The sequence below is a fragment of the Oncorhynchus nerka genome, linkage group LG4 (genome assembly GCF_034236695.1).
Source record: "Oncorhynchus nerka isolate Pitt River linkage group LG4, Oner_Uvic_2.0, whole genome shotgun sequence".
Lineage (NCBI taxonomy): Eukaryota > Metazoa > Chordata > Actinopteri > Salmoniformes > Salmonidae > Oncorhynchus > Oncorhynchus nerka.
In genome coordinates this window covers 44909688-44922723 of record NC_088399.1, presented here as the reverse complement: position 1 = coordinate 44922723, position 13036 = coordinate 44909688, and the positions used below count along the sequence as shown (strand labels likewise).

Sequence of the window (13036 nt, the reverse complement as noted above, 5' to 3'; positions counted from 1 at the left end):
CTTTCATAACACATGAGTGTATCACTGGTCGTTATCCGTCTGGAGCTCGCAGACCAGTCTCTCTCTCCACGGAATTTCCAATACACTGCCGGTGAGTTTAATCATTTCAGATGTACTATCTACGTCACCAACTTGCTAGATACTAGCAGAAGCTAGTTAGCTAGCAACTGTTAATTAGCTAGTCCACAGTGACAAATGTTTTTTTTTTTTGCACTCTTCCTCACAGGAGTATGATGACTAGGAGCATGAGAACTAGCTAGGCTAAAACATTTAATATTCTGAGCCTCAGCATAAGAGCAAGACACTCTCCCCTCTAAGGAGTATTGACCTGCTCAGGTTACGTTTTCTGGAACACATTTGGCTCCGAGTAACTTCAGTGACTCAGCCATTAATGGCAAATTATCTACACACATACACGCACTGTTTTGGATGATGATAATAGGTATTGTATCGTTCCAGAAGTTGATGCTTTGTGTTTGTCTAGTCTCCCTCTTTCTACCTGTCCCCCTCTCTGCCCCTGTAGCTGAGGATATGTCAGAGGAGGATTTACAGGAGAAAGCTCTGGGCTCAGCCAGGCTTTCTCTGAGTGGGAAGACAGAGTTGGAGAGAGCAGCAGTCCTACACCAGCACATCGGCAGCAGAGCCATGGGAGACATGGTCATCGAGACCATCGCGCCCAACCCTGGTAAAAAATGAGGGTGTATAACTATATGGATTACATATTTAATTAATGCAATTCTGTACACACACCAATGTATTAATGATTGTTGGGGTTTAATAATGCTGTAATAAATGTTGAGTGTTTTTTTTAATAAGGGTTGGGATGTGTTATGACATTCTGAGATTTCATAAAGAAAATACAGCTGTAAATATCTGTCTGTCAGTCTTCAAAGGAACAGAAGTCTCTAGTTAAACCTCATCTCTCCTCTGTAGATAAAGGAAAGGTTGAGCAGACTGGGGCAGAGGGAGAGGAGGGTGGAGGAGCCCGCCCTCTAGAGAATCAACCAGACGAGAGGGACCCTAATGAGGGCACTACAGAGGACAGTGCCGATGGCACAGAGACTGCTCCAGACTCGCCCTCCAAGCATCTTCCAGACCAGATCTCCTTCTTCAGTGGAAACCCCTCAGTGGAGATAGTCCACGGCATCATGCACCTCTACAAGACCAAGTGAGTGTCTACTGCTATATGCAACACTCAGTCGAAAACCCTTGGCTTTATATTTCAATAACATTTCAGTCATTTAGTAGACTAGCTCAGTTGGTAGAGCATGGCGCTGGCCATGTCAGGATAGTGGGTTCGGGACCACCCATATGTAAAATGTATGTACGCATGACTAAGTCCCATTGGATAAAAGCGGCTGCTAAATGTCGTGTGTGTGTGTATATATACACGTGTGTACATACATACATACAGTTGAAATCGTAATTTTACATACACTTAGGTTGGAGTCATTAAAACTCGTTTTTCAACCACTCCACAAATTTCTTGTTAACAAACTATAGTTTTGGCAAGTCGGTTAGGACATCTACTTTGTGCATGTGTAACAGTATAGCTTCGTCCCTCTCCTCGCCCCTACCTGGGCTTGAACCAGGGACCCTCTGCACGCATCAACAACTGCCTCCCACGAAGCATCGTTACCCATCGCTCCACAAAAGCCGCGGCCCTTGCAGAGCAAGGGGAACCACTACTTCAAGGTCTCAGTCACCGATTGAAACGCTATTAGCGCGCACCACTGCTAACTAGCTAGCCATTTCACATTGGTTACACTCACCCCCCTTTTGACCTCCTCCTTTTCCGCAGCAACCAGTGGTGCGAAAAGTTCAAATCAATCCCAGAACAACAGCAAAGGACCTTGTGAAGATGCTGGAGGAAACAGGCACAAAAGTATCTATATCCACAGTAAAACAAGTCCTATATCGACATAACCTGAAAGGCCGCTCAGCAATGAAAAGGCCACTGCTCCAAAACCAACCTAAAAAAGCCAGACTACGGTTTGCAACTGCACATGGGGACAAAGATCATACTTTTTGGAAAAATGTCCACTGGTCTAATGAAACAAAAATATAACTTTTTGGCCATAATGACCATCATTATTATACATAAGTATTCAGACCCTTTACTCAGTACTTTGTTGACGCACCTTTGGCAGTGATTACAGCCTCAAGTCTTCTTGGGTGTGACACTACATGCTTGGCACACCTGTATTTGGGGAGGAACTCTCCATTCTTCTCTGCAGATCCTTTCAAGCTCTGTCAGGTTGGATGGGGAGCGTCGCTGCACAGCTATTTTCAGGTCCTTGCAGAGATGTTCATTCGGGTTCGAGTGGCTGGGCCACTCAAGGACATTCAGAGACTTGTACTGAATCCACTTCTATGTTGTCTTGGCTGTGTACTTAGTTGTTGTCCTGTTGGAAGGTGAACCTTCGTCCCAGTCTGAGGTCCTGAGCGCTCTGGAGCAGGTTTTCATCAAGGATCTTTCTGTACTTTGCTCTGTTCATCTTTCCCTAAATCTTGACTAGTCTCCCAGTCCTTGCCACTGAAAAGCATCCCCACAATATGATGCTGCCACCATGTTTCACCGTAGGCATGGTACCAGGTTTCCTCCAGATGTGACGCTTGGCATTCAGGACAAAGAGTTCAATCCTGGTTTCATCTGACCAGAGATTCTTGTTTCTCATGGTCTGAGAGTCCTTTAGGTGCCTTTTGGCAAACTCCAAATGGGCTGTCATTTGCCTTTTACTGAAGAGTGGCTTCCATCTGGTCACTCTACAATAAAGGCCCGATTGGTGGAGTGCTGCAGAGATGGTTGTCCTTCTGGAAGGTTCTCCCATCTCCACAGAGGAACTCTGTATAGACAGGTGTGTGTGTGCCTTTCCAAATAATGTCCAGTCAATTGAATTTACCACAGGTGGAGTCCAATCAAGTTGTAGAAACATCTAAAGAATGAGCAATAGAAACACGATGGACCAGAGCTCAATTTTGAGTCTCAGAGCTGAACATTTATGTCAATGTATTTTTTTAAATGCACTGTGTATACATGCATACATACTAAACAAAAATATAAACGCAACATGTAAGGTGTTGCTCCCATGTTTCATGAGCTGAAATAGAAGATCCCAGAAATGTTCCATAAAAGCTTATTTCGCTCAAATTTTGTGATCAAATTAGTTTGCATCCCTGTTAGTGGGCCTTTGTCCTTTGCCAAGATAATCCATACACCTGACAGGTGTGGCATATCAATAAGCTGATTAAACAGCATGATCATTACACGGGTGCATTTTTTGCTGGGGACAATAAAAGGCCACTCTAGAATGTGCAGTTTTGATACACAACACAATGCGAAAGATGTCTCAAGTTTTGAGGGAGCGTGCAATTGGAATGATGACTGCAGGAATGTCCACCAGAGCTGTTGCCAGAGAAGTTAATCTCAATTTCTCTACCATAATCCGCCTCCGTCGTTTTAGAGAAGTTGGCAGTACATCCAACCGGCTTCACAACCGCACACCACGTGTAACCACGCCAGCCCAGAACCTCCACAACCGTCTTTTTCACCCGCGGAATTGTCCGAGACCAGCCAGCCGGACAGCTGATGAAATTGAGGGTTTGCACAACAAAATAATTTCTGCACAAGCTGGCAGAAACCATCTCAGAAACCATCTGTGTGCTCGTCGTCCTCACCAGGGTCTTGAACTGACTGCAGTTTGGCGTGTCGTAACCGACTTCAGTGGGCAAATACTCCCCTTCGATGGCCACTGGCACGCTGGAGAAGTGTGCTCTTCAAGGATGAATACCGGTTTCAACTGTACTGGGTAGTTGTGTGAGCGAGCGGTTTGCTGAGTTGCCCCATGGTGGGGTTATGGTATGGGCAGGCGTAAGCTACAAACAACGAACACAATTGTATTTTATCGATGGCAATTTGAATGCATAGAGATAGCCAGATAAGATCCTGAGGCCCATTGTCGTGCCATTCATCACCTCATGTTTCAACATGGTAATGCACGGCCCCATATTGATCTGTACACAATTCCTGGATGCTGAAAATGTCCCAGTTCTTACATGGCCTGCATTCTCACCATGCTTGTCACCCATTGAGCATGTTTGGAATGCTCTGGATTGATGGCGTGTTCCAGTTACCGCCAATATCCAGCAACTTCATACAGCCATTGAAGAGGAGTGATCAATTCAATGAGAAGGAGATGTGCCGCGCTTATTTCATTTGACAGATTTCCTTATATGAACGGTAACTCAGTCAAATCTTTGAAATTGTTGCCTTTATATTTCTCACAAAACCTAGACCAATAAAGACCAGGACTTGGAGGATTTTAACTAAATGTAATCCATAGAATATGGCCTGCTGGAGGTCATTTTGCAGGGCTCTGGCAGTGCTCCTCCTGCTCCTCCTTGCACAAAGGCGGAGGTAGCGGTCCTGCTGCTGGGTTGTTGCCCTCCTACTGCCTCCACGTCTCCTGATGTACTGGCCTGTCTCCTGGTAGCGCCTCCATGCTCTGGACACTACGCTGACAGACAGACACCTTCTTGCCACAGCTTGCATTGATGTGCCATCCTGGTTGAGCTGCACTACCTGAGCCACTTGTGTGGGTTGTAGACTCCGTCTCATGCTACCACTAGAATGAAAGCACCGCCAGCATTCAAAAATGACCAAAACATCAGCCAGGAAGCATAGGAACTGAGAAGTGGTCTGTGGTCCCCACCTACAGAACCACTCCTTTATTGGGGGTGTCTTGCTAAATGCCTATAATTTCCACCTGTTGTCTATTCCATTTGCACAACAGCATGTGAAATTTGTCAATCAGTGTTGCTTCCTAAGTGGACAGTTTGATTTCACAGAAGTGTGATTGACTTGGAGTTACATTGTGTTGTGTAAGTGTTCCCTTTATTTTTTTGAGCAGTGTGTATATATATCTGTGACTAACAGTTGCATATCTGTATTCCCAGTCATGTGAAGTCCATACATTAGAGCCTAATGAATTTACTTAAATTGACAGATTTTTAAATGTAACTCAGTAAAATCTTTGAAGTTGTTGCGTTTTTATATTTTTGCTCAGTACATGCATACATAGTCTACCCTTTGACTACAGTATACCAAAGATGATATGATTTATTGACGAGGTATCTCACTGGTATTGAGACAATTTGGTTTCCCCTGTCTGTCCCCTCGCAGCAAGATGACATCCCTGACGGAGGACGTGCGTCGCAGTGCCATGCTGTGTATCCTGACCGTCCCCTCCACCATGACCAGTCACGACCTCATGAAGTTTGTGGCACCTTTTTATGATGTCATGGAGCACATGAAGATCATACGAGACCCCACCCCTAACCAGTACATGGTGCTGATTAAGTTCAGTAGCCAGGTGAGATGAGTATGATCATAGAACACTGCGTTTGTTGTAATTTAAGGTCTGCTTATGAACTGTGTAATTATTTACTCTGGTCTCTCTCACCTTTCTCTCTACTACCCCCCCCTTCCAGGCTGACGCAGATAGTTTCTACACCGCGTGTAATGGCCGTACGTTCAACTCCATAGAGGACGCAGTCTGCCAGCTGGTCTATGTGGAGAGAGCCGAGGTCATCAAGTCTGAGCAGGTGCCGTATGTACACTAGTCCTTTTAAAGACTGTCTTAGCAGTGTACCTGCAGGATATGGATTATAATAACCTTTCCCTCCCTCCCACCTTCAGGGCGCCAGTCTTCCAGTGATGGAGCTGACAGAGCTTCCTAAGTGTACCGTGTGTCTGGAGAGGATGGACGAGTCAGTGAACGGGGTTCTCACCACACTCTGTAACCACAGCTTCCACAGCCTGTGTCTGCAACGCTGGGAGGACGCCTCGTGAGTACTTGGGCCTGATTCAACTCGCAACTAGAGCCGGGACGATACCAGTATCGCAATATTTTTTTTCCATGGCAAAAATTAAAGCGCAACATAATGACGTTTGTTTCCAACATTAGGGCTGTTTTCGTGTTTTGTTTCCTCGCCGGGATACTAACGAGTATCGCGATACTGGTATCATCCCGGCCCTACTCACAACATGGCCTTGTGTTTCTTTCTCCATCCTTCCTCTCTCTCTGGCCAGTGAATCACCGTCATGTGCTGCTGTTTTATCCCTGTGTTTTGAATGGGTCCTTTTTTGACACCACATTTGAACAATATGGCATTGTGTTTTAGCATGGAGACAAAAAAAAGTGGTAGCTGGTAGTTTTGATGTGTGTTTAAAGGTGTTGACTGTTCTGTTCCAGGTGTCCTGTGTGTCGGTACTGCCAGACCCCAGAGCCTGTAGAGGAGAACAAGTGCTTTGAATGTGGCGTACAGGAAGTAAACCTTATTTACATACTAAAACGACATACATTTACATACCTCTAAAGGTACTCCTGTCATTTACAGTTGCTATTGGTGTAAAAAAAATTAGCACGGTTTATGTTTTCCCTCCTACGCCCCTCCCACTGGTTCATGGTTTCCCTCCTACGCCCCTCCCCCTGGTTCATGGTTTCCCTCCTACGCCCCTCCCCCTGGTTCATGGTTTCCCTCCTACGCCCCTCCCTCTCCAGAACCTGTGGATCTGTCTGATCTGTGGTCATATTGGCTGTGGTCGCTACGTCAGTCGTCATGCCTACAAACACTTTGAAGAGACGCAACACACGTACGCCATGCAGCTCACTAACCACCGTGTCTGGGACTATGCTGGAGGTACAGCAGACTGTGGGGAGTTCAGACTTCTGTGTTTTTTAAACGCCAATGTGTATAAAACGCTGTGTGTAGCATTGCAAAGGTGCTTAACTGATTGTGCGTGTTGTAGATAACTACGTTCACAGGCTGGTGGCCAGTAAGACTGATGGGAAGATGGTTCAGTACGGGTGTGAAGGAGAAACCTGCCATGAGGAGAAGATAGACGCTCTGCAATTAGAGGTGTGTGTGTGTGCTTCTGGTTTTACTATCCTTGTGGGGACGAGAAGTCCTCACAAGGACAGTAAAACAAGGAAATATCGGACAGGGGGGGGGGGGGGGCATTTTGCCGGTTCCCACAAGGAAAAAGGCTATTTTAGGTGGGCCAAACTTTTTGGGGGGGCCCACGACCCCATTTTGTTATCTGAAAATTCTTGCGAACACAACCATGTGGGGAAAAAGTATGTAATCAACAGCCAATGTTAATTATTTATTTTTTTGGGACTATGGCAGTCAATTGAACAGTATTTCTGATGGTCTTCTCAACTCACCATCACGTACTTTTAATGTGGGGCTATGACAGTCAATTTCAAATGAGTCTGACATAATGTCTCTTAACTCACCACCACTAATGAGGTGGGTGTGCTTGATGCATGTCGAGTCAGAGCTTCTCGAAGTCAGGGGGCGTGGTTGACAGTTACTGTTACCGGAGGAACTCTAAGGGGCGGCAGGGTAGCCTAGTGGTTAGAGCGTTGGACTAGTGACCGGAAGGTTGCCAGTTCAAATCCTGACAAGGTACAAATCTGTCGTTCTGCCCCTGAACAGGCAGTTAACCCACTGTTCCTAGGCCGTCATTGAAAATAAGAATTTGTTCTTAACTGACTTGCCTAGTAAAATAAAGGTAAAATAAAATAAAAAGGGAGATTGCTGGGTATTCACTTTGAGTCAGGAACCAAAACTCCTCCATGGTGACCCGTGAATGCGTTGTCTGCAGCATTCAGTCACAGTGACAGCTCGATCAGCTGTTCCATTTCACTTACCGCCACGTCGACTGAGCCAGGATCACAGCATTCAGTCACAGTGACAGCTCGATCAGCTGTTCCATTTCACTTACCGCCACGTCGACTGAGCCAGGATCACAGCATTCAGTCACAGTGACAGCTCGATCAGCTGTTCCATTTCACTTACCGCCACGTCGACTGAGCCAGGATCACAGCATTCAGTCACAGTGACAGCTCGATCAGCTGTTCCATTTCACTTACCGCCACGTCGACTGAGCCAGTATCACAGCATTCAGTCACAGTGACAGCTCGATCAGCTGTTCCATTTCACTTACCGCCATGTCGACTGAGCCAGGATCACAGCATTCAGTCACAGTGACAGCTCGATCAGCTGTTCCATTTCACTTACCGCCATGTCGACTGAGCCAGGATCACAGTCAAACGGATTGGAAAGTAGGTCCCAAAGTGCTCTTCCAAGCGTTGGAGGTGAGCAGTCATCACTGGTGTGGGACACTTACTGATGCTGTTTTCTGTTGGAAACCTGCACAGCCGAGGGAAGGGGGCATGGTTCGCTTTTGAAAGACTCTCTAATAAGAATTCTTAGTTTACAAATCAAAGTTACCTGCTGCAGTGTATCTCCGAGTTCTGTGCTGGGCTTTTTCCCCGCCAGTTGCTCTCGGTGCCTCATACAATGCGTCCATATGGCAGAGGGAGACACAGGCCTGCCCTCCTTCCCGCCATAGATGGAGCTCCATCTGTGAAAAAGCCCACCATTTGATCCCATGGAATCAGTATTCGTCAATATGGCCATGCAACACACTGATCATCCTCTTGTGCCCTATTTCATGCTGAGACAGAACAATATGTCCTGGTGAATAGCATCCCCCGAACAAAAGTCAATGCATGGGCATCTCGGCCCTCAAAGCTAACGTTCATTTGGCGAACGTAAGCTGGGGAGTTTGAGTCGTTCAGTCAGTTATTTCTTGCTTGCTATCAATAGCATCAATTCCTAGTTTGACAGTGATATCTGACGAAGGTATCGATGTGATTTTCTGTGCCTCTGCCTCCCCACATATTGTTTTCACCATATCAATTGAGGCCGGTAATATCAAAGCCTCTGTAATGGTGTGTGGTTTCATATCCTAGCGGGTCTAGCCTTTCATCATGGGAATGAGTCAAGCCTTTTTCCCTGATCTAAGGGCACGCTGAATAGTTTTCATTTAGATTTTTAAGGTTAACCACATTACAATGATTTTGAGATACTAAGACGATATAATGTTTTTTTTTGTGTGTATAATTTTGGTAATTTTCCTTCAACTACACTAGTCATATCAGGCAACCTCTAGTTTGATAACCACTGGTTTAGGGGTTAGGTTAAGTGTTAGGGGAAAATAGGATTTTGAACGGGAATCCCACAAGGATCGTAAAACAAGTTTGTGTGTATGACACCCTGTTTTTCATTCTAATGTAATGACATCAACTCACAGTTTGATGTGTTATATAATGTGGCACAAAAAGTGTGACCTATTGTTAGTTAACACAAGAAAGAAGATTTGTCTCCCCCAGAATGATCTTTCCTCTTCCTGCAGTATTCTTACCTGCTAACGAGTCAACTGGAGTCCCAGCGCATTTACTGGGAGAATAAGATAGTTCACCTGGAGAAGGACACAGCGGAGGAGGTAGGAATCAATGCTGCATGTCTATCTGTCCATTCACCTAAGTGCCTGATACAGTGTGGACATGTGTTCGGAGTGTGTGTGTGGACGCATCTGCCCAGCTGAATGTGTGGTTCATGTATGCTTGGTATGCGCGTACGCTCATGCCCTGTGTGTGTTTTAGATCAACAACATGAAGGCCAAGTTTAAGGAGACCATAGATCGCTGTGATAACCTGGAGCGTCGGCTGGGAGAGCTGGCCAAGGACAAGCAGAGCATGGACAAGAAGTAGGTGGAGCCTCTCACACTGCAGCTGTCAATCATCCTGACACAGTAGGATTTTAGAATCTGCTTGTGGATTGCAGGTACATAGTCATGCTGTACATTATCATTCTCTCTATAAAGTAGTAGGGAGAAAGGAGAGAAGTTGTTATTGAGAATCTGTGTGTCTTGGTAGCACCATCTACCTGTAGGTGGTAGGTACATATTCATGCTGTATGTCGTGCCCCCCCCCAGGTGTGGTCAGCTGTCGACCCGTGTGACAAAGCTTGGTCATGAGCTGAAGGAGGAACAGGAAATGAACCGCTGTCTGAGAGCCAATCAGGTTCAACTACAGGCCCAGCTGGCCGAGGAGGAACGCAAGGCGAGAGAGACGGGTGAGTCAGAGGGAGACTAGAGCCCTACATTGTGGACATAATCTTTATCTGGGAGTGTAATGAATGACGATATTATCTAAATGACAAGTCCATCCTATCTCCCTCCTCCAGGCGAGCGTAAGGACGGGGTGATAGCCGAGCTCCAGGAGCAGCTGAGAGATGTCATGTTTTACCTGGAGACTCAGCAGCAGATAGAAGGTCTTCCTCCAGAGACCAGGACTGAGATACAGGAAGGAAGCATCAACATCGGCGCAGCAGCCACTCCCGCCCCAGGACCCTCCGCCATAGGCAGAGGCCGCAGGGGGCGGTCCAAAAGGGGGAAGTAGAGTGGACACAACTAGGAAGTGGAGAGAGGAAGGGATGCCGGAAGTGACCCACAAAAATGACATTATTGAAGTGTGAGAGTGCGTGCGTGCGTTTTTGTGCCTTCGTGTGTGTGCCTGTGTTTGTGCTTTGCAAAAGGACCCTGGCTCCTTAGACACTATTTGTAGATGAAGAGGTCAGACGTTATGTGTATATCTCTGCTTTAAGGCGCCCACTTTGCTGAATTAAAAAAATGATTGATTTGAAAGAGGTTTGCTCTTCTTCCTCGTTACATAAATTTTTGGGGTTGACCTGCTTGTTTACGTCCTTAAAGGAGGAGAGATTCATGGGAATAAGGACGTGAGTAAACCGGACAGTAATGATAGAGAGAGAAAGAAAATACCTCTCATGTTTGAATATGCAGGCTTTTCCAAATTTAAAATCAGTCCATTTTTTGTATGTACAGGTATGTGTGTTACTACAGTTTACATGAGTTGTTTAGAAGGTGTTCTGGATCAGTGGGAAGTTCACTACCAGCTGGTTCTCCGCACTTTTGTCATTTGTTTTGTCCAACATCTGATTCATCTGATCTCATGAAATGTCATGACTCAGTCCTATCGTGAGAATGTGGTTTCTGCTGGGTTTTTATTTCTTCATTTTGATCATTTTAACGTGTCAGAACTGAAGATCTGAGATTTAAGTCAAGTGTTGAACTGTTTAATTTCTCAATTTACGAATGACCTGTGTCAGACCTATAGACTGGCACAGGATTATGTGGCTGATGCTTTGGCATTCCTACACAACTGAGATGTGCATCTGTACAATCTAGAATATATAATACCAGGGTTTGACATCAAGTGTTGCCCTATTTCCTTGGGCAAGTGACTTTAGCAGTCACGCAAGTTGAGCCTGCACTGAGCTTTCCCCATTGGGCAGGTGAATTTTGTTTATTTGTTGATGTTGTGTGAAAATAACCAAACTGCAAATAATTCCAGTAGCCTAAAACGGATCTTTCTGTTTCCTCCCGATTGTTTAAGTGAAAGACAGACAATTTATCGTATTTATAGTCAGGCAAGTTTAGCCAGCCTCGTATTTTTTGAAAATACAAAAAATTCCAGTACTGATCTTTGATTCCTCCCCTATGTGTAGGGGAAATGCAGGCAATTCATGGCACTTCTGCATGTAAATAGCAAATAAAAACATTTGGGGCAAGTAATAAGAATCTTCAAACAAGTGCCTAGCAGATTTATGTAAATCCCTGTAATGCAGTACAATACTCTACAAATACAGTCTACATCAGTTTCACTCCTGTTTCCATGCACCTACCTATATGTATGCGATCACCATATTCTTCACTAACAACCCACCTCGGGCAAGCATGAAAAAGCACTCTTGCCTCTATACGGACCATTATGAGTTGTTTGTGTTCCTTGTTTACGTTCCTGTTTGTTTGTGTTGCATTGCTAAAAGCCTTCCAGTATGTTCTGTTCAAGCACAGCTTTCCACTAGTTTAGCATCAACATTGTTAAAAGCATGGTGTCCAGGTCAACATAGACATTCAAACGCTACACAGCTGCATACCACCTTTTATTTTAGCAGTTTAAGTTTTCACTGTGTTTTGTATTCATGTTGTTAAAGCTCTCAATAAATGATCTTACTATTTGTACTCTGGGTGAGGGTGTTTGTTCAGTAATGTGCAGCTCAGTTGAGTATTGAATGCTGTTGGTTCTGGTGTCATACTTTTCTATTCCATGTTATAGAGAAGAACACGATATATGATATGATATACCTTATTGTCCCTGAGGGGAAATTTGACTTGGACAATAGAGCAGCACTATCTTCCACACACTGAGCATACAAAACATTAGGAACACTCTCCTTAATATTGAGTTGCACCCATTTTTGCCCTCAGAACAGCCTCAATTTGTTGCACAGACGCTACAAGGTGTCACGCATTCCACTCCAATGCTTCCCTCAGTTGTGTCAAGTTGGCTGGATGTCCTTTGGATGGTGGACCATTCCTGACATGCAAGGTAAACTGTCGCTGGCACCTACGACCAAACCCTGTTCAAAGGCACTTAGATATTTTGTCTTGCTCATCTTGTCTTGCACACATACGCAATCCATGTCTCAAGGTTTAAATACCCTTTAACCCGTCTCCCCCCCCCTTCATCTACACTGATTTGAAGTGGATTTAACAAGTGACATCAACAAAGGATCATATCTTTCACCTGGTCAGTCTGTCATGGAAAGAGCAAGAGTTCTTAATGTTTTGTACACTCAGTGTAGAGACACACCATATATACAAAAGTATGTGAATATCATTCAAATGAGTGGATTTGGCTATTTCAGCCACACCCGTTGCTGACAGGTGTATCAAATCGAGCACACAGCCATACCATCTCCATACACAAACATTGGCAGTTGAATGGCCTTACTGAAGAGCTCAGTGACTTTTAACACGGCACTGTCACAGTTTGTCAAAGTTTTGTCAAATTTCTGCCTTGCTAGAGCTGCCCCCCGGTCAACTGAGCTGTTATTGTGAAGAGGAAACTACTAGGAACCACGTCTCAGCTGCGATGTGGTAGGCTACACAAACACAGAACGGGACAGTTGAATGCTGAAGCGCATTGCGCGTAAAAAGCGTCTGTCCTCAGTTGCAGCACTCACTACCGAGTTCTAAACTGTCTCTGGAAGCCATCTCAGGGCAATAACTGTTCGTCGGGAGCTTAATGAAATGGGT

The 13036-nt window shown here is 45.2% G+C and overlaps 1 protein-coding gene across 2 annotated transcripts; it reads left to right on the top strand.

The window, feature by feature from the left end:
- The first annotated feature begins 1 nt into the window (after nt 1).
- Nucleotides 2-11959, top strand: LOC115126273 (BRCA1-associated protein). 2 transcript variants are annotated; one of them, XM_029655888.2, is made up of 13 exons: nt 2-91; nt 524-685; nt 934-1168; nt 5183-5372; nt 5491-5604; nt 5699-5847; nt 6255-6330; nt 6564-6702; nt 6812-6921; nt 9269-9358; nt 9519-9622; nt 9851-9990; nt 10102-11959. In XM_029655888.2, the coding sequence occupies exons 1-13, from the start codon at nt 13-15 to the stop codon at nt 10314-10316; spliced, it is 1803 nt and encodes a 600-aa protein (XP_029511748.1). In that variant the 5' UTR covers nt 2-12; the 3' UTR covers nt 10317-11959. The 2 variants fall into 2 exon arrangements, with proteins under 2 accessions (XP_029511748.1, XP_064873645.1); XM_065017573.1 differs by lacking the exon at nt 2-91 and having other exon boundaries at nt 145-685.
- The last annotated feature ends 1077 nt before the right edge of the window (nt 11960-13036 follow it).